This window comes from Oncorhynchus keta, chromosome 18 (assembly GCF_023373465.1).
Source record: "Oncorhynchus keta strain PuntledgeMale-10-30-2019 chromosome 18, Oket_V2, whole genome shotgun sequence".
In the NCBI taxonomy this organism is placed as follows: domain Eukaryota; kingdom Metazoa; phylum Chordata; class Actinopteri; order Salmoniformes; family Salmonidae; genus Oncorhynchus; species Oncorhynchus keta.
The window spans coordinates 13,624,789-13,652,699 of record NC_068438.1 but is presented as its reverse complement, the minus strand read 5'-3'; the positions used below and the strand labels follow the sequence as shown (position 1 = coordinate 13,652,699).

Here is a 27,911-nt window from a genome sequence, read left to right as displayed (position 1 = left end):
ATGGTCCTCCAACAGGATAATGTCCCAAAACAGGATATTGTCCCAAGAATAGATAAGAACAAAACATTTGACTATTCTGAAGTGGCCTTCTGTGAGTCCTGATCTGAATCCTATCAAATATATATGGAAAGAGCTGAAACTTGCAGTCTGGAGAAGGCACCCATCAAACCTGGGACAGCTGGAGCAGTTTGCTCAGGAAGAGTGGGCCAAACTACCTGTTAACAGGTGCAGGGGTCTCATTGAGAGCTACAGAAAACGTTTGATTGCAATGATTGCCTTTAAAGGTTGTGCAACAAAATATTAGGGTAAGGGTCCCATTTTTGTCCATGCTCTTTTCATGTTTTATTATTTACAATATTATGTTGAGTAAAAAAAAAAAGCAACGTCTGATTTCTATTAAATATGGTATAAACAATGGTAGACCACTGTGTTATTATTTGACCCTGCTGGCCATCTATGAACATCTTGGCCATGTTCTGTTATAATCTCCACCCGACACAGCCAGAAGAGGACTGGCCTGATTCCTCTCTAGGTTTCTTCCTAGGTTCTGGCCTTTCTAGGGAGTTTTTCCAAGCCACCGTGCTTCTACAGCTGCATTGCTTGCTGTTTGGAGTTTTAGGCTGGGTTTCTGTACAGCACTTTGAGATATCAGCTGATGTAAGAAGGGCTATATAAATTAATTTGATTTGGATGCCATTACTTTTGTCAGTTAAGTTATTTCAGAGAATTGTGCATTCTTATTTTTTGTGGCTGGGTGCCAATACATTTGAGCACGTCTGTATGTGTTGTAATTTTCCCCAAAGCTGTCCAGATGGTCAACAAACATTGTATTCTTTCGCACACTAAGTTCCTGAACCATTTCTTAATGTACTGTACGGATGAGATGCAAGTTCTGTGTATTACCTTATACTGCCTATGAAACTAACTAAAGCAAGACAGAAGCGCCTGGGACAGAACAGCTACTCTATATTCTTCATTGACATGAGAGTGACATGAACACCAAAACACAAGGCACTCATCTTTTTACCAGACAGAAGCTCTCACATCCAGTTGCAGACCTGGATTCAAATTTAAATCATTTCAAATGCTTTAGCTGAGCTTGATTGAGCTTGCCTGGCGCAATAGAACCAATAGAATAGCCACAAAGGTGCAAAACCTGCCCACCTGGCTCTCCAGGCAGGCTAAAGCAAACATGCAAAGTATTTGAAAGATTTCAAATAGTATTTGAACCAAGGTTTTCACAGTTGCCTGAGAATGGGAGGAGTCTAAACCAATGTTCTTGTGTTTTATTTTTGTCCTGCGGAATTCTTTGAACCCTGGTGAGGAAAGAGGTTTTTTTATTTGGAAAGAAAAACCCCAGATAATTACTCCATCCATCTTCTGTTTGGACATTTCCACAGTTGTTTCAAGTGGAATTGTGCAAGTAAATTACATTTGGATTTTGGGTTTATTGGTTTTTAGCCCTCACGAGTGGAACGTTTTATGAATCTGTCTTCGCTCCTTAAAATCAAAGGTGTATGTGTGTGAGTATGTCTGTCTCAATTGGAGGGGACATCTTGGGGAATTTTGGAGAATTGTCTCAGCTCTGTACCTTGTGTTTCTGTAACCAGGGGAAGCACATTGCAAACAACATGTCTAAAGAAGGAAGAAAAAACACACAGAAGCTTCAGTTTGTGAGGTATGCATTGATTGGCTACGGGCTTGATACTTCCGGGCACATCCCCCTCTATGCCTATTGGGCTCAAAGAAAGAACAAAGTTCTTATTACTTAATGAGTTTTGGGCCCTAATGAAATAAAGGTCAACAATGTTACGGCAATGAAGAGGCCAGGCAGGCAACATCAAGCAGCATCTCTAATGAAGCCCAGAAGAACCTAGAACAGTATGGCTGTCGGTCCATTAGTTAATTTAATCAGAAAAAAAAGACTTAACATGACTTGTTATTACTTTATTAGCAGATACAGTTGATTTTAAGATGTATAAAAAAAGTACATGTATTTTGTCAAACCACACATTTCACAAAAGGTCTTAAATAATGAGCCTTTTCACTCGTTTGTAGAATGCACATCATAAGACCAAAATAATTGACAAATCATTTGAAATAGCTCAACGTATTTACATTTCATATACAGACATTTTACACCATACCCAACAACTATTCTAAAATAAACTCCAAAATACAGATTGGATGTCTTATGACTGTCATGTCTAGGGCCAGGAGTGCCTGGAGGAAACACCTGGCCCTAGTTGTATGACAAGTTGGCAACGGAACGCTGGAATAGGGAGGTTCATTCAGACAGAAAAGCTCTGTGGTTTGTAGGGCAGCAGGTTATAGAGCGGGGCGAAGGGAGGGGGGTTGGGATCGGGATGGAGGGGTACTGATGGATCACTCTGGGGGAACTCCTTCCCCGCTACTGGGGTAAAGTATAAGGAGGCTCTCTGAAAGACGGAACAGAACAGAAAACACAAGCTTAGTTGGATTCAGCTAAACAGTATTGTTCCATTTGCTAATTTATAACTACACTCTACCTCTCGGTAAAGAATGGTTACAAAAATATTTTGAATTGAAACCCATGACCAGTTTGAATGGATAAGCAAATAAACGTAATAGATGCCAAATAAATAGATGCCAAATCAAACTAATCTTAATTTTAGGGAAAAACAATATTGTTCTATTTGTAACTGCACTAAACTTGGGAATAATTACAAACAGCAGGCTTTGAACATCACCTCTTTGAGTGGACAAAGGATAAGAAAGAAAAAAAAGTTTAAAAGATTCCAAATAAAAATATTAGATTCCAAATGGAGGTAGGTCTAATGTTTCTCAGACAAGTTCTTGTTTTCTGGGGGTTTAATGGTTGGATGCATGAGCCTGGTATAATCTACTAGGGCTACTTGGTGCTTTCTGTCTTTCCAGCAGCCAGTAGTTGCAAAGCTGGGTTTTAATAAGAGGGTAAGGTAGACAGACGGTGGGCAGAGGAGGGGAGGGCAGCAGGACAATATGGGATGGTAGAGGGAGCTGAGTCATACCAAAGATGACTCGAGGCAGTAATCAGTGCCAAAGGTGCTTCAACAAAGTACTGATTGAAAGGGTCTATGAAACTAATGTGATTTTTTGTTTAATTATATTTTTTTATAAATTTGCAAACATTTCAGAAAATCTGTTTTTGCTTTGTCCTTATGGGGTAGTGTGTGTAGATCGATGGGGGGGGGATTCATCCATTTTAGTATAAGGCTGTATCGTAACAAAATGTGGAAAATGTCAAGGGGTCTGAACACTTTCCAAATGCATTGTACATATTTGGCGTCCTGGAAAAACCTTGGCAGACTCTATTTTCCAACCCTTGCACCAGCGTTGGTATTTTACCCTTCTTATATTAACTTGCTTGCTCTGTGGCAGGAGTGGAGATATTTGAGGTGTGCCAATTTCAAGCAGTGCTACTGGTGATACTTAAGACTCTGGTCTTAGCGGTAATGCAATTGGTTAAGTCAATAGACATTCCCGTTTTTTTCTTTATATTGGATATTATTATTTTTTCTGATTGGCCAGTGAGTGGCCAAGCCTCGACACACCCACAACTTGTTTACTTACCAAAACTCGAGCCCGTTAGCTACTGCGCCCATCATTCTGATTGTGAAAATTAAAAAATACAATCGGACACACAAACTTATAATGCTACTGCCAGATCTACCATTGCATTAGATGTATTATGATATAGAGCCCTGTATCTCCAAAAAGAAAACTTTTCACAAACTGATTAGTTAAATATATTTTCAGATGGATGACCATACAGTCCCGGATATTCACAAGGTGTTTGGAGTGACTTTGATTGGTCTTAAAGTCATTAAACTTTCACTGCACATTTTTGTTTCTGTTTTTTTTTTTACACACATTGAAAGTAGTCATTCGCTTGAAAAAAAAACTAAAAGGTTACAAGGAGATACAAGGTTTATCCAGGATGGCAATGATTTATTTCTACAACCTCCGCTTCAGTCTTGGGCTTAATTGATCTAGTAAAATCATAGCAGAGAAATGGGTCCGATTCATTATATGGAAACAGCAACTGTGTGTCATGAGCCTTACCTGTGTGGGTAGGCAAGCAGGGTTAGGGATAGGGACACACTTTTTACAGTAAAAGTCACTTCAACACTGAAGATTCAGTGGAAGCAGCAATTTTATCGTTGTGTTTTGCAATAAATAGGTTTCATGATGTGTTTATCATGCAATTCATGTGGATGTAGTTTTTTTATGTGTTCAATATCTGTGAGAGATGCTTTGGCACTTACCCAGTGGGTTTTGCTCTTATCTGTTCCAATACTAACAGGAGTGGAGGGTGTGAGCAAACAGAATTACGAGTGTGTGTGTGTGTGTGTGTGTGTGTGTGTGTGTGTGTGTGTGTGTGTGTGTGTGTGTGTGTGTGTGTGTGTGTGTGTGTGTGTGTGTGTGTGTGTGTGTGTGTGTGTGTGTGTGTGTGTGTGAGACTGACCGGGTAGAGGTGTTGGTGTCCTTTGTTGGTGTTGTCCATCAGCAGGGGGGCAGTGGCGGAGGAAAGACATCCACCTTCTGAGAGATGAGATGACAGCAGGGTCACTGAGCTGCTCCTCTGTCAAACACATACACAAAGAGAGACACACACAAACACATTTTGGAATGTTGTGAAATGTGTTGTGATCCTCTTGTGTGTATTCTGAAATACACAGGATATCTGAAATTATGTTGTCACCTGGTCTGGCATCAGTAGTCTGCCACATGGATGAACCCCCCCAACACAAACGCACAGACAACCACTTGTTCACACACACACACCCTGACACGCTGCTCATCAACCAGAAGTGGTGGGGAGAGAGATTTATAGCGATGCCGTGTTATTTGGATAAGACAGGAAGGGTTGGGGGATCCTGGGGTGGAAGGGGAGAGCTCAGATTTCCAAGAAACAATTATCTCTGACGTTGATGTGTGTCTTCCTGGGCTATGCCCTGCTGTGTCTCCCAGCTCTATCGTGCCACAACACAGAACATAAGCTCCTTCTTCTAATTCAATCAGGGCCGGTTAGCTGTTCTGGTTCTACTGGGGACATTTAACACAGGATGATCGCCAGAGAGATATCTTTCTTTCCTCTTAAGTGAGTCATGACATTTCTAATCTGGATTGCCGGGAAACTAAAAGACACACATTTGTATTCGATTTGATCATCAGAAAGGTATGAATATGTCTTTCCCAACCCCCATCCACTCCTTCAAAGCTTTGCTCGGATATGATAGCAGACAGACCTGGGTTCAAAAAAGATTGTAAATACTTGATCTGTGCTTGATTGAGCATGCCTGGCTTAATGGACCGATAAAATAGTTCCAAAACTGTAAACCCTGCACATCTGGCACTCCAGGCAGGCTAAAAACAACACTGACAGTATTTGGACGATTTCATAGCAGAAGAACAATGATAGCAGAAGGTCTTGTAAAGTTTAACGGCTTCCCGGCCCACACCACTACCGGCTCACACTGTTCCATCTTGACACCATATGTCCATAGGAGTCCTCCTGATACATCATCTGGGAGATTGTCTGTAATTTGATACCTCTGATACTCTCCACAACTATCTCTTGCTGTGTTTGTCCTCAACGGAGGCTTCACCGACACTCCTCTGGAACACGGTACACCTTGTATGGACTCACTGTACTCTACTGTATCAACACCAGTCTCATCAATAGCACTATAGGTGCAATCAAGTAACAGTTATGCAATTTTCCTCCACTCACTTAAAGGAACCGATACTCTAGATCCTTCATAGCTCGAGTCAAAAGTTGTGCACTATAATAGGGAATAGGGCTTCAAACACATAAAGCACTTAAAGTGAGTTGTGTTTTCAGATCTCAGAGGTCTTCTATTGGGATAAGTCCATGTCCCAGGTCATCTCTTTTGTAGATTCATCTCGATCAAATGGAAAAGATAAGCACTCTGGGCTCCCGAGTGGCGCAGCAGTCTAAGGCACTGCCTCTCAGTGCTAGAGGCGTCACTACAGACCCTGGTTAGATTCCAGGCTGTATCACAACCGGACGTGACTGGGAGTCCCATAGGACAGCACACAATTGGCCCAGCTTCGTCCAGGTTAAGTCGTCATTGGAAATAAGAATTTATTCTAACTGACTTGACTAGTTAAATACAGGTTAAATAAAATTAAATAAATGTAACTTCCAGATTTGTTGTGCTTATGTTTTCCATTAATTTGAGGTTGAGAAGGCACATACAGTGGGGCAAAAAAGTATTTAGTCAGCCACCAATTGTGCAAGTTCTCCCACTTAAAAATATGAGAGATGCCTATAATTTTCATCATAGGTACACTTCAACTATGACAGACACAATGAGGGGGAAAAAATCCAGAAAATGACATTGTAGGATGTTTAATGAATTTATTTGCAAATTATGGTGAAAAATAAGTATTTGGTCAATAACAAAGGTTTACCTCAATACTTTGTTATATACCCTTTGTTGGCAATGACAGAGGTCAAACGTTTTCTGTAAGTCTTCACAAGGTTTTCACACACTGTTGCTGGTATTTTGACCCATAACTCAATGCAGATCTCCTCTAGGGCATTGATGTTTTGGGGCTGTTGCTGGGCAACACAGACTTTCAACTCCCTCCAAAGATGTTCTATGGGGTTGAGATCTGGAGAATGGCTAGGCCACTCCAGGACCTTGAAATGTCTTTTACCAAGCCACTCCTTCGTTGCCCGGGCGGTGTGTTTGGGATCATTGTCATGCTGAAAGACCCAGCCACGTTTCATCTTCAATGCCCTTGCTGATAGAAGGAGGTTTTCACTCAAAATCTCACGATACATGGCCCCATTCATTCTTTCCTTTACACAGATCAGTTGTCCTGGTCCCTTTGCAGAAAAACAGCCCCAAAGCATGATGTTTCCACCCCCATGTAGGTATGGTGTTCTTTGGATGGAACTCAGCATTCTTTGTCCTCCAAACACAACGAGTTGAGTTTTTACCAAAAAGTTATATTTTGGTTTCATCTGACCATATGACATTCTCCCAATCTTCTTCTGGATCATCCAAATGCTCTCTAGCAAACTTCAGACGGGCCTGGACATGTACTGGCTTAAGCAGGGGGACACGTCTGGCACTGCAGGATTTGAGTCCCTGGCGGCGTAGTGTGTTACTGATGGTAGGCTTTGTTATTTTGGTCCCAGCTCTTTGCAGGTCATTCACTACGTCCCCCTGTGTGGTTCTGGGATTTTTGCTCACCGTTCTTGTGATCATTTTGACCCCACGGTGTGAGATCTTGCATGGAGCCCCAGATCGAGGGAGATTATCAGTGGTCTTGTATGTCTTCCATTTCCTAATAATTGCTCCCACAGTTGATTTCTTCAAACCAAGCTGCTTACCTATTGCAGATTCAGTCTTCCCAGCCTGGTGCAGGTCTACAACCTGAAAAGATCTGAGAAACTTTGAATTTGGAGTGTAATTTCCCTAAAATGTCCCTATAATGAATAACAAAGTATACCCTTGAATCAATCCGTAGAGCTGAAGACCTGCGCTGCAGCGCGATAGAAATTTAAAGGCAATGTTCCCGCGTGCTGCATTTATGGTATGTCGGCTCAATCGAAAATTATCTTGAAATTTCAATCGCGCTACAGCACAGACCTTCAGCGCTACGGATTGAATCAAGCCCAATATTAACCCGTGAGCCCGAGGAATGTACCCATATAAATAACACGGCAAAGTATTTCAGAACCATGGACAGCTACAGTTAGCCAGTGCAGGAGAAAGGCGCTGATGGTTCAGCTCCACTGCAGTGGAGAGCTCCACTACAGGCGGGCCGTGTCCCGCACCCAACAATTTTTCCCAATCCCCTTTCTCCAGGTTTAATACAATATGGAATCAAATCTGGATATGATTTAACTGCAAGTACTGATTAAGACTCCTGATAGTACACCACAAACCTTTAAGCATTGCACAAGTACATTTGCGTGCAATTTTAGCCACAGCCTGTCTCTCTCACCTGGTCCTTGATGCTTCCCAGCACAGCAGTGGTCAGGATACCCAGGAAGAAGGCCACCAGGTTGAGGCTGATCAGCACCCAGATCAACACGTACAGGGACAGCACGTCCCCGCAGCTCCGCACACCCACAAACTCATAGTAGTTGTTCATGTAGCCCCCACTACAAGACAGGACAACAGAATGTCACTAACAACAAATCCTTTAACAATATTATTATATTTATGCTATCAATATGCCATTCATAGAATAACATTAGGCTACTTTATAAAGCTATACTATTAAGCTAGTATGAAATGAGTTGGGCAGGACCAGGAGTTCTCGCAGACCATTGTTTTTTATTTAACCTTTATTTTGACAGGGAAGTCAAACTGAGACGAGGGTCTCTTTTTCAGATACAATATACAAAATTACAAAACATATTAAGAAAAATACACATTCATCAACATAGAGGTCATTACTCTGAACGCACCAAGTGAGACCAGTGGCCTCGTTTATAAAAATGTTCTCAGATTTATACTTGAAGTTAGTCGTAACATCATTTCCGACTGTGTGCTTACGTTGGATTCATAAAACATACTGAGCATAAAAAAGCTTGCTTACGCAGCTTCTAAGAAGCCCATTTGTAACTTACGCACGTGATCTATAAATCTCAAATTAACTTTGAATTGACGGCACCTGAACGTGCCTTACAATCAGCGATTTCCCCGTATAGAATGCTAGCACAAATGAGGGTTTAGTCAGGAATAGCCAAAGAGAAAGAGAAAAGCAGACTTTTTGGAAGTCGAGATCACGGCGATGGTAGAGGAGATTGAAGACAGGCAACACGTGTTATTCGGTGGACTAAATAGTGGGTTGACAAACAAAGCCAAACAGGTAGCTTGGGAGTGTGTTGCGATGCAGTGAACAAGGTGGGGCAGCAAGACAGAACTGTGGCTGATGTGAAAAAGAAATGCTCTGACCTTAAACTGCAAGGGATAAAAATAATCGCCATACATAACCAGCAGGAAAATCACCTACATCAAGTCTAGACTTGGCATAGAGATAAGATCATTTCCACGTCAAAGTAAGGTTTCATAAATAATTACTTATATGTGGTTTTCTGCATAAGTCATACTTAAGATCAAAATGGATTGTAAGTCCGTTTTATAAATGAGGTCCCAGAGCATCCATATAAAGGGCACAACAAAAACTAAAATCAGCTTTCCCCAACTCTGTGGAGACTGAAGGGCCCTCCAGTGTTATTCAAGCCTGGTTTGGTCATTTGTAAGTCTAAATTGAATTAATGATGATAGATACATAAGATGTCTCTGCATGAGTGCTTTTGTAGATAAACACATGAAAATGTTGCTCTCTCCTTACATACAAAGAGGCCCAACTAGTGCTGTTACGGTGACATATTACCGCCACACTGGCGTTCACGAGTCATGACGGCAGTCAAATTCCATGTGACCGTTTAGACACGGTAATTAGACTTCTCCAAGCTCTGATGCTGCTGATGGTTATTAGTGGCCTACCGAACTTGCAAACTGCTACCAAACTTGCTAACTGCACTCTATTGTCCCTCTAATCACTCTGACATCAATGCAAATGTGTTTGAAAATCTAATCACACTTCATGAGAGCCCATGAGCTCATGTTGCGCAACATTTCTATAGGCTATGTAATTGCGTGAGAAAACAGAGTGATGGCCTCTATTAAAAAGGTGGATCCCATCAGTTTTCTATAAGCTAGACCTACTATATTTATTTCTCAACTTCCTAATATTAAAGAAATTGCTTCTCTTTACAACAGGAGTATAGCCTACCTGGCTGGAATAAAACATGAGCCACGGGAAAAGCGTCCTCCATTCGCTTTTTAAGTGCATAGATGACATGTATTTTTGCCTCTGCCCCTGTTTGAGACAGGTGCATAGTAATGGCCCATTCTAAATCAAAACAAATTTCACACATATATTATTTAGCATATGTAAAAACAAGATTAAATCAAGAACAGTCTGAAGGCTGACAATATTAGCCTATCACTTGTGAATGATGCCCAGCTAGTGTGCAGTCAGGCAAGAAACAACGCATGCCTTTTTTCCCCAATTTTTTCAAATCATAGTCGCACACCTCATGTAGTCTAGCCCATATACCTATATGTTTTTATAAGGTTTGTATCGCAGCTGAAGTGGCCAAATAACGTCTTAACATTAAGCACATGAAACTGGTTTACAACAGGTGTAGAGCCTAACTGGCATACATTGGCAGTGTGTCAGTTTCAAGTTTGGGGAAGATAATTTTCACCATAAAAATGCACCTTTATAATAAACACATTACATGCACAGTCACGTTTGCAGTCACTTTTGAGAATGGTGTTTTCCCACTAATTGATTGCATTTTGGAATATTGGCGCTTATAGCCTACTGCCATATGCACATTGCTGCGCTTATAGCCTACTGCCATATGCACATTGCTGCGCTTATAGCCTACTGCCATATGCACATTGCTGCGCTTATAATGTGAAGGAATAGACTAACACTTTATCAACATTTTAAGCTAAACATTCTGATCTGTTGCGTCAGCCACATTGCTCACATTTTTTTTTATGCTAGTGGTTGTATTAATTTGGGATCTATCGCATTCCACAACTGTCCCAGACTATGTTTGGAATATTTATTTATTGTACAAAATAGGTAAACTTTTGCACTATTGGGATAGTAGATCTCCTGACATGTCAATGACGTGTCGTGAAAGTGTTTTTTTGATGAAGGAATTGTCTGTATAGTTTTGTTGGCCTTTTCCCCCAGCATTGTCCCAACCATATCCATGGCAGCAGGAAGAATGAAGTCCTCCACAATATTATGGGGCTTGCCTGTCCTAGTCACTCAGTAGCTCACCATATAAGATGCTTCTAGCCCCTTCATATTAATGGTATCTGTTGCTTTTATACATGTCTTACTACTCGAAAGTGGTCTTAATTCTCGCTCAAAAAACTCCAGTGGCTTATTTTTCAAATTGGCATGTTTTGTTTCTAAATGTCTGCGTAAGAGCGAAGGTTTCATCGAGCTGTGAGAAAACACACTGTGGCTGAGGAAAGGCACTACTCCCAATATACACTACCTTTCAAAGGTCTGGGGTCACTTAGAAATGTCATTTTTTAAAATTAAGATAAGCACATTTTTTGTCCATTAAAATAACATCAAATTGATCAGAAATACAGTGTAGACTGTTAATGTTGTAAATCACTATTGTAGCTGGAAATGGCAGAATTTTTATGGAATATCTACATAGGCGTACAGAGGCCCATTATCAGCAACCATCACTCCTGTATTCCAATGGCACGCTGTGTTAGCTAATCCAAGTTTATAATTTTAAAAGGCTAATTGATCATTAGAAAACCCTTTTGCAATTATGTTAGCACAGCTGAAAACGGTTGTTTCTGATTAAAGAAGCAATAAAACTGGCCTTTGTTAGACTAGTTCAGTATCTGGAGCATCAGCATTTGTGGGTTCGACTACAGGCTCAAAATGGACAGAAACAAAGAGCTTTATTCTGAAACTCGTCAGTCTATTCTTGTTCTGGGAAATGAAGGCTATTCCATGCGAGAAATTGCCAAGAAACTGAATATCTCGTACAACGCTGTGAACTACTCCCTTCACATAACAGCGCAAACTGGCTCTAGCCAGAATAGAAAGAGGAGTGGGAGGCCTCGGTGCACAACTGAGCAAGAGCATAAGTACATTAGAGTGTCTAGTTTGAGAAACAGACGCCTTACAAGTCCTCAACTGGCAGCTTCATTAAATAGTACCCGCAAAACACCAGTCTCAACGTCAACAGTGATTAAGCGACTCCGGGATGCTGGCCTGCTTGGGGACAGTTTTGTCACACAACACAATGCCACAGATGTCTAACATTTTGAGGGAGCGTGCAATTGGCATGCTGACTGCAGGAATGTACGGCAGAGAGAAAGCAGAGGACTTTCTCACTGTATGGATCCTGCCTGCACATACACTATACGAGCCGGAGATTACCAACTTGGTGCTGTAGAAGCAAGCAGTAAATTGCAGAGCATTGAGCCAAAACACCGGTCAACAAGTTAAAGAAAGACCGGTAGTAGGAGTGAAGGAACAGTGAATGATGGCTCATGAGGGCAGTGGGAAGAGAGATGAGTTGGTCTGTACACCATTCAACCTGGCTATTCCTGACTAAACACTCATTTGTGCTAGTTTGAGCTTACTTCAGCTTAAATAGGGCAGAATCATCGTGATAGCTAATGTGTGAAGAGCATTCTGGCACAAAATGCCTACCAAGCATCACACGGGTGGGTGAGTTCTACACATTGATGATGTGAGGGGTGAGTTACCACATATACTGTATATAAAGTTATTTTTTCAGTTTTAGATTTGTTAAAAAAGTTTGAAATATCCAATAAATGTCGTTCCACTTCATGATTGTGTCCCACTTGTTGTTGATTCTTCACAAAAAAATACAGTTTTATATCTTTATGTTTGAAGCCTGAAATGTGGCTAAAGGTCGCAAAGTTCAAGGGGGCCGAATACTTTCGCAAGGCACTGTATTTGCATCTTTGACTCACTTGGCACAGTCATAAAGGTCGCAGCAGTAGCAGGTCCCACTGCGTACCTTCATAGTACATGACTCCGTGAGACCCTGGCACGGCACCTGCAAGAGGAGGCAGACACTCTAATCAACAGTATTGAGTGACAGGCACAGTACAAGCAGAGATTAGTCAAAGGTGATAGACCCCTCCCTTAAAATGTATTTTCCCCCTGCCAGACAGTATGTACTACACATATTTTCAGAATTGGACAGGATAGCTAACACAGTAAGTCATATTGCTATGCGTGCAGTTGTACTTACAGAGGCATAGTAATTCTCATAGATGTAGCTATTTCCACTTGTGTAAAACTGGCATCTCCCTGCTTTCAGAGGACGGACATCCTGGTGTGGGACAGACAGAGAGACATGATATCGTAATGCATGAGAGAATTGAATAGACTGCAGTTGTATGGTTTAAACACAGCTGCAATGACTCCATCCAATTCCAGCACATCCCTTTTGAATAGCATTTGCCAATTAGACTCCATATCGTTCTGGCATTGTAAAGTTCTCCTATAAAACAGATGATGGATGTAAAATATATATACACTAAGTGTACTAAACATTAGGAACACCTGCTCTTTCCATGACATAGACAGGTGAATCCAGATGAAAGTTATGACCTCTAATTGATGTCACCTGTTAAATCCACTTCAGTCAGTGGAGATGATGGGGAGGAGGCAGGTTAAATAAGAATTTGTAAGCCTTGAGACAATTGAGACATGGATTGTGTGCCATTCAGAGAGGGAATGGGCAAGCCAATTGATTTAAGTGCCTTTGAACGGGGTATAGTAGTAGGTTCCACGTGCACCGGTTTGAGTCTGTCAAAAACTGCAACGCTGCTGGGTTTTTCCACTCTTGACAGTTTCCCGTGTGTATCACGACCCAAAGCACATCCAGTGATACAACTATGGGAAGCATTGGAGTCAACATGGGCCAGCTTCCCTGTGGAAAGCTTTACACACCCTGTAGAGTCCATGCCCTGACGAATTGAGGCTGCTCTGAGGGCAAACGGGAGTGTAACTCAATATTAGGAAGGTGTTGCTAATGTTTTGAACACTCAGTGTATACAGTGGTGTAAAGTACTTAAGTAAAAATACTTTAAAGTACTACTTAAGTAGTTTTTGTGGGTATCTGTACCTTACTATTTATATTTTTGACAACTTTGACTTTTACTTCACTACATTCCTAAAGAAAATAATGTACTTTTTACTCCATACATTTTCCATGACACCCAAAAGTACTCGTTACATTTTGAATGCTCATCCCTACTGCCTCTGGACACTAAACCCAAATGCATAATTTGGCTGGCTATCCGTACATTTTAAAAACAAGAAAATGGTACCGTCTGCTTGGATTAATATAAAGAATTTCAAATAATTTATACTTTTACTTTTGATACTTAAGTATATTTTAGCAATTACATTTGCCTTTGATACTATACAATTAATCTTCTCCTTTCCCACTTCTGATGACCAGGTGGCGAATCGCATCTCTGCATGTCTGGCAGACATATCAGTGTGGATGACGGATCACCACCTCAAGCTGAACCTCGGCAAGACGGAGCTGCTCTTCCTCCCGGGGAAGGACTGCCCGTTCCATGATCTCGCCATCACGGTTGACAACTCCATTGTGTCCTCCTCCCAGAGCGCTAAGAACCTTGGCGTGATCCTGGACAACACCCTGTCGTTCTCAACTAACATCAAGGCGGTGGCCCGTTCCTGTAGGTTCATGCTCTACAACATCCGCAGAGTACGACCCTGCCTCACACAGGAAGCGGCGCAGGTCCTAATCCAGGCACTTGTCATCTCCCGTCTGGATTACTGCAACTCGCTGTTGGCTGGGCTCCCTGCCTGTGCCATTAAACCCCTACAACTCATCCAGAATGCCGCAGCCCGTCTGGTGTTCAACCTTCCCAAGTTCTCTCACGTCACCCCGCTCCTCCGCTCTCTCCACTGGCTTCCAGTTGAAGCTCGCATCCGCTACAAGACCATGGTGCTTGCCTACGGAGCTGTGAGGGGAACGGCACCTCAGTACCTCCAGGCTCTGATCAGGCCCTACACCCAAACAAGGGCACTGCGTTCATCCACCTCTGGCCTGCTCGCCTCCCTACCACTGAGGAAGTACAGTTCCCGCTCAGCCCAGTCAAAACTGTTCGCTGCTCTGGCTCCCCAATGGTGGAACACACTCCCTCACGACGCCAGGACAGCGGAGTCAACCACCACCTTCCGGAGACACCTGAAACCCCACCTCTTTAAGGAATACCTAGGATAGGATAAAGTAATCCTTCTCACCCCCCTTAAAAGATTTAGATGCACTATTGTAAAGTGGCTGTTCCACTGGATGTCATAAGGTGAATGCACCAATTTGTAAGTCGCTCTGGATAAGAGCGTCTGCTAAATGACTTAAATGTAAATGTAATACTAAAGTATATTTAGAACCAAATACTTTTAGACTTTAATTGAAGTAGTATTTTACCGGGTGACTTTCACTTTTACCTGAGTAACTTTCTAATAAGGTATCCATAATTTTACTCAAATATGACAATTGGGTATTTTTTCCCACCACTGAGTATATACTGGAACCAGAAGATGGATGTAAAATATATATACAGTATATGTTATGAATTTTGCAGGTTTTGCTCAGGCATTGTAAACAGATAGTAGTGATGTACTACGCTGTTCAAAACATACTGTAGATAAGTATATCAACAAGTTGGACACTACATTGGAACAAGTCAAGTCAACTCTGTTATTGACATTTGTAAGTACCGAATGCATACATATGAAGGATGTTTATTTGATCACCCAGTTGCAGGAGAACCTTCCTGAAAGTAGTAAATGTAAAACTTTTAGTGCAATTTCCACTTTTAAATTTCAGACTTAATTTTCTCTTATGAAAAATGTATCAACCCCCACAACAATGTTGATGAATTCTAATCCACATAATAATTTACATTTCCTTTTGCTGCAGGATTACCTTCCTGCTGTAGCAAATATGCTCAAATTAAGATCCTGCATCTGTACAGTGCATTGGAATGTTTCTGTGACAAAAGCTAGCATATTATGTTACGTCTAGTCTATGAGACCAGGCTGCTATACACAAAGACTTACTTCTGTCTGCTTTGGCTATATTCACTCTTGCTCACAGTTTACAGAAAAACAGAATAAATGCAGAATTTACATAATTAAAAATGTCATTAAGAAAACCCTCACTTAGACACATAATACATGGCATATTGACAAACCTTGTTCATTTGGAGGTGTTATTGGTGCTTTGAATTTTACAATTCAATCTCTGTTTCTTTAAATATTTTTAATAGGGTTTTGATAGAGGCAAACAGTCCTAGCTGAAGCTGGGATCAATGGTCTAATAAAATAACTTGCTTGCTGGGTTTCCCAGCCCTCCTTCCACTACATATTATCACAGACCCCCTAAACAGACGCCCTGTACGGACAGACGGACGGATGAGCGGACGGACAGACGGACAGACGGACGTAGGCACAATTCTGGACCATGGGTCATTTGCATCTTGGCCTTTCCCTCGAAATGTACACATTAAGATTATATTGCAATGTCATTGTGTCCCAGAAGACCCATGTATTGATCCACTTTGAAATGTAAATGTGTTTAAAGTTTATTGCAAGTATTGAAGCTATATTGTGCTATGGATGGCAAACGGAACATTCGATCTTGTGTGAAATTTTCGTTTGGGTTGACACATTGAAATGGGAGAGGACGCTCTCTCATGACCACACTCATCTACAGGGAGTGAGACTCAATCCAAACTGCTTTCAACATTACAGGCAGGGTGGGTCAATCTCCATCCACACACGATGGAACACTCATGCATGAACACTAATATTACAGCTATTCTCACAAACACTCTCATGCACAACATCAAGATCAGAGACTAGGGGAAGAGAAACTGAGATCAAGCCCTACTACTGACTGAATAAATGACAAATAAATGAGTTTTCCCCCCTAAGATTGCTATTTTCACACTGAATGAGAAATAAATTAGCTTTAAGTAAGATTTTCATTTCCGGTCACAATTGTCTCAAACCCCCTGTGATCTGTTGAGTTGAAAGACACACGTGGAGCAGCAACGTTTACTCACCACGTTGAAAACGATGAAGACGCCATCCACCACCAGACACAGGAAGGAGGCAATGATCCCGAAGCTGAGGAAAACAATGGCCGCCACAAGCTGCAGAGAAAGGGAATAAGACATTATTAGAAAAGATAGAAACATACATACATGACTGAGCACATGCTAGTTGGACTAATGTTCAACAACAAAACTAGGAAGACAGTACACTGTATATATCCTCCCAAGTGGGTTGTAGCAATCCCACTGGGCACCAACATTACGTCATTGTCTACTCCACGTTGGTTCAAGGTCATTCACATGAAATGGTGTGGAAACAACGTTGATCCAACCAGCATGTGCCCAAAAGACCAAATTATTGTTACAATAAACACACTTGGGAGCCTATATTGATTTAAGACATTATGTCAGACAAAGTGCAAACAGCTGTGTCAAAGCAAACTTTCACTCAACTCAAGTGAAAAGAGAGAGACGCAGGTTGAACGGAATGATGATGATTAAAATATGATTAAAAGAGAAACACAGTATGAAGGAACACAGAGAAACACATGTAAAAAGCACAACAACTGTTTATGGTCAAAAGCATGTTATGTGCCCAGTGCCATTTAACCCAAGCTCTGTTGAGTAAAAACAGACTTCCTTTTTTAACGTAATAGTATTTACTTGCAACCCATGACTGGTTTCTGTCTTGTCTGACAGTTCAGCAACCCTATCCTAACATCTAACTTGAGATCAGTTATGAGAAATACAGTATAAGCAATCATGTTCCATAGTCGAGGAACATTTTTCATCTTAATCCAAGTTGCTGGTACAAGAGTCTACTTAAAACAACAAATCCACTCAGATCCACTCAGGAGATTCACTTGGTTTTCTTGGTCATCTCTGATAATCTCACATGGGCCCTAAAAGTTGTCTGGCTGTGAAATGATGTCCAAAATAGCTGAGTAGATTCAACAAAATGTCACCCAGTGTTAACACAATATCCCCACTGAGACAGAGAGAGAGAGAGAGAGTGAGAGAAAGAGAGAGAGAGAAAGAGAGAGAGAAAGAAAGAAAGAAAGAAAGAAAGAAAGAAAGAAAGAAAGAAAGAAAGAAAGAAAGAAAGAAAGAAAGAAAGAGAGAGAAAGAGAATATGAAGGAGCTGTGGCCGCCAGCAGACAAAAATAAACCAATGCGGGAAGATTTGTGGACCTACGGGAAGCTTGGTCTGGGATGTGTTCATTACCCACTCTGCAAAAACTGGTTGCATCAATGTTGTTTCCATGTAATTTTAAAAAAAAATCTATCTGATGAAGTTGGATCAATGTGGAAAACTGATTTGATTGCAAAAAGTCATCAACGTCAGGGAGTATCATATTTTTTTCACCCAACTTTTAACTTAAATCGAATGACATGGTGGGGAAAAATGACTTTGCAATCACGTTAATTGACATCTCAACCAAATATAAATCAAAACTAGACGTTGAAATTATATTTGTGCCCAGTGGGTAGGCAGCAAATTGAAGAAAACTGCCTGAAATTGGAAGGAACTACAGTACATTGGAGCCTGCAACCACATCAGTGCCTTCAGAAAGTATTCATACCCCTTGACTTATTACATATTTTGTTGCGTTACAGACTGAATTCAAAATGGGTTAAATAAATAAAAAAATCACCCATCTACACATAATACCCCATAATGACAAAGCAAAAACATGTTTTTATACATTTTTGCAAATGTATTGAAAATAAAATACAGAAATATCTAATACTTTGTAGAAGCACCTTTGGCAGCAATTACTGATGTGAGTCTTTCTGGGTAAGTCTCTAAGAGCTTTCCACGGCTGGATTGTGCACTATTTGCCCATTATTTTTTTCAACATTATTCAAGCTCTGTGAAATTGGTTGTTGATCCTTGCTAGACAAACAATTTTGTCCTGCTGAAAGGTATCTCCCAGTGTCTGGTTGAAAGCAGACTAAACCAGGTTTCCCTCTAGTATTTTGCCTGTGCTTATCTCCATTCCAATAAAAAAAAAATATCCTGGAAAAACTCACATCCTTAACGATTACAAGCCTACCTATAACCAATGTTCCCTCAAAAGAAATGTGGGCACTGAGCAAACTTCAGGTCTGCTGAGCGCAAACGTGAACATTTTGAAAATGTTGTGAAACTTCTGCCGTGCATTTACTGTGAACACTGAGGCTGTACCCACTTTAAGTTACAGTTATAACAGTGGTCAAGTAGGCAAATGTGGCTATTTGATCATAATGAAGGCCTATCAAATGGAGAAAATGCATCCCATAACATTTTAACATGGAAATAGCTGTTCTATCATTCAGCCTACAGTAGCAGACAATGAGTGGTGTTCAATGTAGGCCTTAATTCCATGACACTTTTGAAAACAATATATATTAACCTGTCTATCCACTTGTCCTTCAGACAAGATGGTGACTGAAAATGTTATTGTTTGAGGCAAAAAAAACACTTTACAAAATGAAATGCATTATTATTCCCATACCATTATTACAGAGAATAAGACAAATGATGCTACCCTTTGTCTATTGGCTACTTAGCTTATTCAAGCCTGTCTCAAAATACACTGCTCCAAAAAATAAAGGGAACACTAAAATAACACATCCTAATTCTGAATGAATTAAATATTCTTATTAAATACTTTTTTCTTTACATAGTTGAATGTGCTGACAACAAAATCACACAAAAATTATCAATGGAAATCAAATTTATCAACCCATGGAGATCTGGATTTGGAGTCACACTCAAAATTAAAGTGGAAAACCACACTACAGGCTGATCCAACTTTGATGTAATGTCTTTAAAACAAGTCAAAATGAGGCTCAGTAGTGTGTGTGTCCTCCATGTGCCTGTATGACCATCCTACAATGCCTGGGCATGCTCCTGATGAGGTGGCGGATGGTCTCCTGAGGGATCGCCTCCCAGACCTGGACTAAAGCATCCGCCAAATCCTGGAAAGTCTGTGGTGCAACGTGTCAATCAGTGTTGCTTCCTAAGTGGACAGTTTGATTTCACAGAAGTGTGATTGAAGTTGAGTTACATTGTGGATGGAGCGAGACATGATGTCCCAGATGTGCTCAGTTGGATTCAGGTCTGGGGAACGGGCGGGCCAGTCCATAGCATCAATGCCTTCCTCTTGCAGGAACTTCTGACACACTCCAGCCACATGAGGTCGAGCATTGTCTTGCATTAGGAGGAACCCAGGGCCAACCGCACCAGCATATGGTCTCACAAGGGGTCTGAGGATCTCATCTCGGTACCTAATGGCAGTCAGGCTACCTCTGGCAAGGACATGGAGGGCTGTGCGGACCCCAAAGAAATGCCACCACACCATGACTGACCCACCGCCAAACCGGTCATGCTGGAGGATGTTGCAGGCAGCAGAACGTTCTCCACGGCATCTCCAGACTCTGTCACGTCTGTCACATGTGCTCAGTGTGAACCTGCTTTCATCTGTGAAGAGCACAGGGCGCCAGTGGCGAATTTGCCAATCTCGGTGTTCTCTGGCAAATGCCAAACGTCCTGCACGGTGTTGGGCTGTATACACAACCCCCACCTGTGGACGTCGGGCCCTCATACCACCCTCATGGAGTCTGTTTCTGACCGTTTGAGCAGACACATGCACATTTGTGGCCTGCTGGAGGTCATTTTGCAGGGCTCTGGCAGTGCTCCTCCTGCTCCTCCTTGTACAAAGGCGGAGGTAGCGGTCCTGCTGGTGGGTTGTTGCCCTCCTACGGCCTCCTCCACGTCTTCTGGTGTACTGGCCTGTCTCCTGGTAGCGCCTCCATGCTCTGGACACTACGCTGACAGAAACAGCAAACCTTTTTGCCACAGCTCGCATTGATGTTCCATCCTGGATGAGCTGCACTACTCCGTCTCATGCTACCACTAGAGTGAAAGCACCGCCAGCATTCAAAAGTGACCAAAACATCAGCCAGGAAGCATAGGAACTGAGAAGTGGTCTGTGGTCACCACCTCCAGAACCACTCCTTTATTGGGGGTGTCTTGCTAATTGCCTATAATTTCCACCTGTTGTCTATTCCATTTGCATAACAGCATGTGAAATTTATTGTCAATCAGTGTTGCTTCCTAAGTGGACAGTTTGATTTCACAGAAGTGTGATTGAAGTTGAGTTACATTGTGTTGTTTAAGTGTTCCCTTTATTTTTTTGAGCAGTGTACAACACAGCCTATTACAGACTACAACCGAAAGCACATCCGAGAGCTGCCCAGTGACACAAGCCTACCAGACGAGCTAAATAACTTCTATGCTCGCTTCGAAGCAAGTAACACTGAAACATGCATGGGAGCATCAGCTATTACGGACAACTGTGTCATCACACTCTCCGCAGCTGAAGGAAGACCTTTATACAGGTCAACATTCACAAGGCCTCAGGTCCAGACGGATTACCAGGACGGGTACTCCGAGCATGCACTGACTAACTGGCAAGTGTCTTCACTGACATTTTCAACCTCTCCCTGTCTGAGTCTGTAATACCAACATGTTTCAAACAGACCACCATAGTCCCTGTGCCCAAGAACACTAAGGTAACCTGCCTAAATGACTACCGACCCGTAGCACTCACATCTGTAACAATGAAATGCTTTGAAAGGCTGGTCATGGCTCATTTCAATACCATTATCCCAGAAACCCCAGACCCACTCCAATTTACATACCGCACCAACAGATCCACAGATGATGCAGTCTTTATTGCACTCCACACTGCCCTTTCACACCTGGACCAAAATTAACACCTATGTGAGAATGCTGTTCATTGACTACAGCTCAGCATTCAACACCATAGTGCCCTCAAAGCTAAGGACCCTGGGACTAAACACCTCCCTCTGCAAATGGATACTGGACTTCCTGACGGGCCCTCCCAGGTGGTAAGGGTAGGTAACAACACATCCTCCACACTTTTCCTCAACACGATGGCCCCTCAGGACATCGTCATTAAGTTTGCTGATGATCAGTGGTAGGCCTGATCACTGACAACGATGTGACAGCCTATAATGAAGTCAGAGACCTGACTGTGTAGTGCAAGTACAACAACCTCTGCCTCAACGTGATCAAGACAAATGAGATGATTGTGGACTACAGGAAAAGTAGGACCGAGCACGCCCCCATTCTCATTGACGGGGCTACAGTGGAGCAGGTTGATAGCTTCAAGTTCCTTGGTGTCCACATCACCAACAAACTAACATTTTCCAAGCACACCAAGACAGTCGTGTTGAGGGCACGACATTCCCCCTCAGGAGACTTAAAAGATTTGGCTTGGGTCCTCAGATCCTCAGATTTTCAAAAGATTTTACAGCTGCACCATCGAGAGCATCCTGACGGGTTGCATCACTGCCTGGTATGGCAACTGCTCAGCCTCCGACTGCAAAGCACTACAGAGGGTAGGTTTTACTGAAATTAATTAATTAGGTCTTAATCTATGGATTTCACATTAATGGGAATACAGCTAAGCATCTGTTGGCAATAGATAGCTTTTGTTTTTAAATGGGCCTCACAATGGGCCTCAGGATCTTGTCACGGTATTTCTGTGCATTCAAATTGCCATCGATAAAATGCAATCGTGTTCGTTGTCCATAGCTTATGCCTGCCCATACCATAACCGCACCACCACCATGGGGCACTCTGTTCACAAAGTTGACATTGGCTAACTGCTCGTCCACACAACAACATACACGTGGTCTGCGGTTGTGAGGCTAGTTGGACGTACTGACAAATTCTATAAAACGACGTTGGAGGCAACTTCTGGTAGAGAAATTAACATTAAATTCTCTGGCAACAGCTCTGGTGGATATTCCTGGAGTCATCATGCCAATTGCACGCTCCCTCAAAACTTGAGACATCTGTGGCATTGTGTTGTTGTTTTTGGTGATTATGGAACATTTCTGAGATCTTTTATTTCAGCTCATGAAACATAGGACCAACACTTCACATGTTGCGATTATATTTTTGTTCAGTGTAATAATAACTGACAGACCACACTATCTATCCCCACCCCCCCATCTCTGTTTACCTACATTGAAGTATCATTAAAAAGGCTTCTTTAACATTTATTATGATTTTAATTTGTATTTCTTATAAGACTCCAAGAACCGTAACAAGACACAGAAATTAGCAGGTGAGAATAATTAGCAGCAGACTGCTTTACTTCATATTACAAGCTCACTAAAGTTTACAGTTTTTCTAAATTCCAAGAAAACTGTGGTAAAATGTATTGATAACAGAACAACAGCTAAATACCCATCTGGAATCATTTTAAAGAATCTTTAATTAACTATTGTTTCTTTGTTCTTGTGTGTGTGTGTGTGTGTGTGTGTGTGTGTGTGTGTGTGTGTGTGTGTGTGTGTGTGTGTGTGTGTGTGTGTGTGTGTGTGTGTGTGTGTGTGTGTGTGTGTGTGTGTGTGTGTGCACTGCAGGCATTGACATCCTTTCCAAGCCAGGCACATTTACTCCTCTATGCTGGGGTCCCCTCACTCTCTCCATCTCCCTGTCTTACCTCGACCTAACAAGTTGCTTTCTGTTTATACACTCAGTATCTCTCTCCTTTTTCACAATGTTTTCCTCTGCTGGATAAAATGAGATGGGATGGTATGGAGAAGCCCCACACATACACATCAATCAATATCCTTATCCACTATACATGCATGCACACACACACACACACACACACACACACACACACACACACACACACACACACACACACACACACACACACACACACACACACACACACACACACACACACACACACACACACACACACACACACACACACACACACACACACACACACACACACACACACACACACACACACACACACTACTCTGTCCATATTCTCTAACTTGTTAATGACTAGTCCTGCTGTGTGAGGTGGAGAGTCAACCCAACCGAACAGAGTACCATGGGATGTGGTTTGGACTGGAAAGACAGAGTTGGCCGTGCTGAGTCTGTTGACTTGAGCTGGTTGAAGATCAGGTTCTTTAATTTTGTATTATATTGATTGGTGTGTAAAAGATTGGAATGCTCAACCCTGAATTCTACCTTATAAACAGTGTTTTTGGTTGCAGCGATTATAAGGGCATATGTTTCACTTCAAATAACAGCTGCCTGCAATTATTTAAATATTTATAGAAATAGATCTTTCAAGACTATTATCCAATGAGTTTTAGGGTTTTTCCTTTTATATTTTACAGACCAGACCATATTTCTGGCTTTTACACAAAACAGAGGTTGTGGCTGTGGCTTGGATACCACACCACTCGCTATTCTTAATCATCCCCACTCTCTATGACAGATTAAAAAAAGACAATTAACTGAAAGATGCAATATGGAAATACTTTGAAACCAAAACTCATCCCCAAGTAATCTCTTATAAAACAACTAATTTGGTCATTAGCCCTGTAAACACGGTGCATTAATTCATGACAAATGGTCCACTATCCGCTAAATCAGGTGTTATAGTGTTGGGATGGGAAAAAAAGCCTGCACACAGCCTGCAGTTACCCAAATCAATCTCTGCTGTGCATGGATGCAATTATAACCAAGAGGATGAAAGAGAGAGATGGATCAGGCAAGAACATTATGGGATAAGCAGAGGAAGAGAGAGAGAGACCATTCAGGAGGAAGGATAGTACAAATGTGACAAATGAGTGAGAAGTAGTAGAAAGGTACCAGCTGTTTTCGGTTTTCCTCCAGGCAGAGTCCAAGAACACCCAGGAAGGATCCAAACGCCAACTGCAGAGATCAAATAGAACAGCCACTGTTAGAGAGATGCCAGCGATTGGCTCTTATTGTAGAAAACTTTATGCACTATTAAAAGCCATGCAAAGTCAAGAGATAAATAACAACTCCGTTCACTGATGTTATTGTTACGCAAAGTTTATCCCCTGGTGGACTACTACTACTACAGAATTGGAAGTGTCAATGAACTGTGCAGTTGAATCACTAATGTACCCACAAATCAGAATTGAGTTGCGGTGATCCAGCTGAAGAAATGCCAAGGTTTAAAAAACATGGACATAATAGAAAATGCACCTGTTAACAACATGGCTGTGGTGCCGTAGAACTCTCAGAAAGGAATGGGCTGTGTGGGATAACGAGTAGCAGTAGTTCTGGTGTTTGGGTTTTTCGTCACTGGTTATTTGGACAAATGGCAATTTCGCAGTTATTGGCATATTTTGATATTTCCGAAGGGAAGGGGACATTCTTAACTTGCAAAGAGTGAAGGTGGAGCGTCTCGTTCTAGCATCTCTTGATCCAATCTCTTAACACATGTGGACCCACAACTTAATCGAGCAGCTGACCAATTACACAAGACTTTAGTTCTGGGTTAAATGAGATTATACACTTGGAAATGATCTGTCTTTAAATGTATATTAAATCTACTGGAAATATTTACTGGCTGTGATGCAAATAACAGCTGAAATATATGTTGTTTGTCTGTCATGTGCTTTAAGATCAGGGTTTGTTCTCACAACATTTATGAGACTTTAATTGTCATCATTTGGAAGACATCTTGTTTTGAGGACAACGACTCACAAACCACAGTTTCCCCATCCGTCAATAATTTCTGGAGACCTGCCTTCTTGGCATTGCAACTTCTTTATTTTCTTAAGGTCTGTGTTGTTTTTTTATGACAAAAAGAGAGAACATTTGTGAAAATGTGTTTGTTGTTATTAATAGTTCATTTATATGTATAGTGAGTAATTTTCAACAAAATGGCAGATGAACATAAGTATGATGATGATGATAATGATGAAGATGTACTTACAATGACTCCAGAGGTGTATCCGGTGATGCTGAGGCTCTCTGTGCGAGTGGTGGTGTAGATCCCCAGAATGACCAGGACCAGGGACAGACAGAGCATGCCCAGTACCAGCCATATCGCCATCCTGTTCCTCCTCTTCATCAGTTCTGAACCCACAGATGCATAATCAGTCACAATACCATTTCACTGTATAATGGATACCTTGTCCAGGTGAGTTAAAGAAGGGTTAACACTTGGGGTCCTAGGAGGATAACCAGAAGGGGCCCACTAAGATTTGTCCTCAGTATCCACGTTGGCCCCACATGTGATTGCCATGTTGGGTTTTATGTGGGCTCATTTTGGGCTTCATACCCACGTGTGGGGCCAACCTGGATCCTGAGGAAAAAAAAACGTTTTGGGTCCCTGTTGGGTTTTACTCATGGGGCCTGAGGAAAAGCCGTTCACTAACCCATTTGGGCCCCACATGGAAATGTTGGATGGGACCATTTATGATAAAAACAAAATAAAAAGTGATATGTTTTACGGAGAATCTAGCACAGAGAGGGAACAAATATGGTCCAGTCCATGATTTACTATTTTCAAAATAATATAGATTATTAATATGATGGTAATAATAACATTTAAAATATATTATGCCTAATTTATTGTGCTTACTGTCACACTGAAAATGCAGTGTAGATAATACATATTCAAAACTCTCAGACAGAGAATAACTCCACATATGTAAAACAGCTCTACCAAGTCTGCAAATGGATAATTAGCCAGTATAATAACCACATTAGGCTGAATTCTAATTTGCGATCAGTGCATGTAAAAATCTCCTAACGAAATCAATACTTGAGTTACACGTCAGTAAGTCTTCTTTCTATTGGCAGGTCTCAAATTACAACAATGTAAAATCATAAAAAATGAAAGGTAAAACCTGCAAATAGATGTCATATTTTCTTTATTTGATTAATGATTAGGCAAAGCTGCTTTGGGGATTATAAACTAGGTCAAAATTCTGCACACATAATGTTTTTAAATAAGCATATAATTTACATAGTTTTCATGTACACAGACAAAAATCACTTGCATTTTCCTTCACCAAAACGAAACCTTTCAACTAAGCTATTTAATTGTTGCTGTCATAATTTACAAAGCATAATATAGTAAAAAATAATAATAATCTAAATCTTCGGCCTAATTCAAGTACAGTAGTTTACACTAATTCGCAGTATAGCCTACCTGCTTGACTGAGAGCGGGCTTCTCCCGATCCGCTGCGTCCCGAATGGCTCCGGTTGTCATGCTCCCCAAACGGATGCTCCACGGAGTAGTATAATATCCACAATATCCCTGAGTGAGCCAATGCGCTACGTCTACTGTGCTGATATCAGAATACCTCCGCACCATCTGTTGAGCATCGAGTTCTTCAAATGTTTTATAAGAGCATTGCGCGCACGGTTGGCCAACGTGTTACCAAATATGCACGCGTAAAATCCCGCTCCAAGTAGGCTACAGCTACGATGATGCGCTGCTCACTTGTTACAAAAGGACTGGGCTAATAATGGGCGTTTTCTTCTTAAGTCATTGAATCTTACTGTGAATGCTTTTATGGTTAATTCAATTGTCCGGTTAAAAAAACAAACGCTTATCTTACGAGAAATTGCATGGGCTATTTTTTACACTCCTACATTACTATACCTTGAGATGTTTAAACTAAAATTAAGATGAACCTATATGTGTTTTAGATTCAACATCATGTATCTATTAGTCGTGGATGTTTCTTTGTTTTTTGGTATTTTAATTATGAATGTGACCCACTCGCTCTCCGACTTTCCTCTGTGGTTCTGCTTAAAGCCTAGATCATTATTATTGTATATGTACTCGTGTGTTACATTATTCTGTATTAATCTTTCTGAAAAATCACTGTCTTAGAGATGATATGATAATGTACAATTTAAGCACACGGGAAAGGTGAAAGTTGTCATATAAATCTAGATGGATGAGATTGCATGGACAGAAACTAGATTTAGACATGAGTATCGCTGAATTCCCTTGTTTGGGAGAAACACTCATAATTTCCAGAGTAATACAACGCAATAATGTGGACCAATAAACATCATTTTTAAATATGTTCAGCTAAGCTGCAGTTCATGTCAACATGCATAATTTTTTTCTCCGTGCATTTGTAATTTTGAATGGGAAAAACTCTAGGCCCAATTGGTACAGCTTACCAAGTAGGTCTCAGTCTCAGAGTTGTTGTTCCTGGTCATGCTGGGTCATGTAATGTATGTAATATCTTATGCAATACCTAGATGTGCACAATGTTACATTTTTCAGTACATCTAAAGGATGTAATTTTCACTTGATGGGTGATTAGGGTTGCAAAACTACCAGTAATTTACCAAAGTTACC

General features: G+C 41.3%; 1 protein-coding gene across 1 annotated transcript; it reads right to left on the bottom strand.

Moving 5' to 3' along the window:
* Nucleotides 1-1,932: 1,932 nt before the first annotated feature.
* Nucleotides 1,933-27,039, bottom strand: LOC118397320 (transmembrane protein 255B-like). The gene is made up of 9 exons (XM_035791966.2): nucleotides 26,741-27,039; nucleotides 25,517-25,659; nucleotides 24,418-24,480; nucleotides 16,722-16,811; nucleotides 12,863-12,943; nucleotides 12,579-12,664; nucleotides 8,008-8,167; nucleotides 4,487-4,603; nucleotides 1,933-2,438 (listed from the first exon to the last, which is right to left on the bottom strand). The coding sequence occupies exons 1-9, from the start codon at nucleotides 26,904-26,906 to the stop codon at nucleotides 2,292-2,294; spliced, it is 1,053 nt and encodes a 350-aa protein (XP_035647859.1). The 5' UTR covers nucleotides 26,907-27,039; the 3' UTR covers nucleotides 1,933-2,291.
* Between the last annotated feature and the right edge of the window lie 872 nt (nucleotides 27,040-27,911).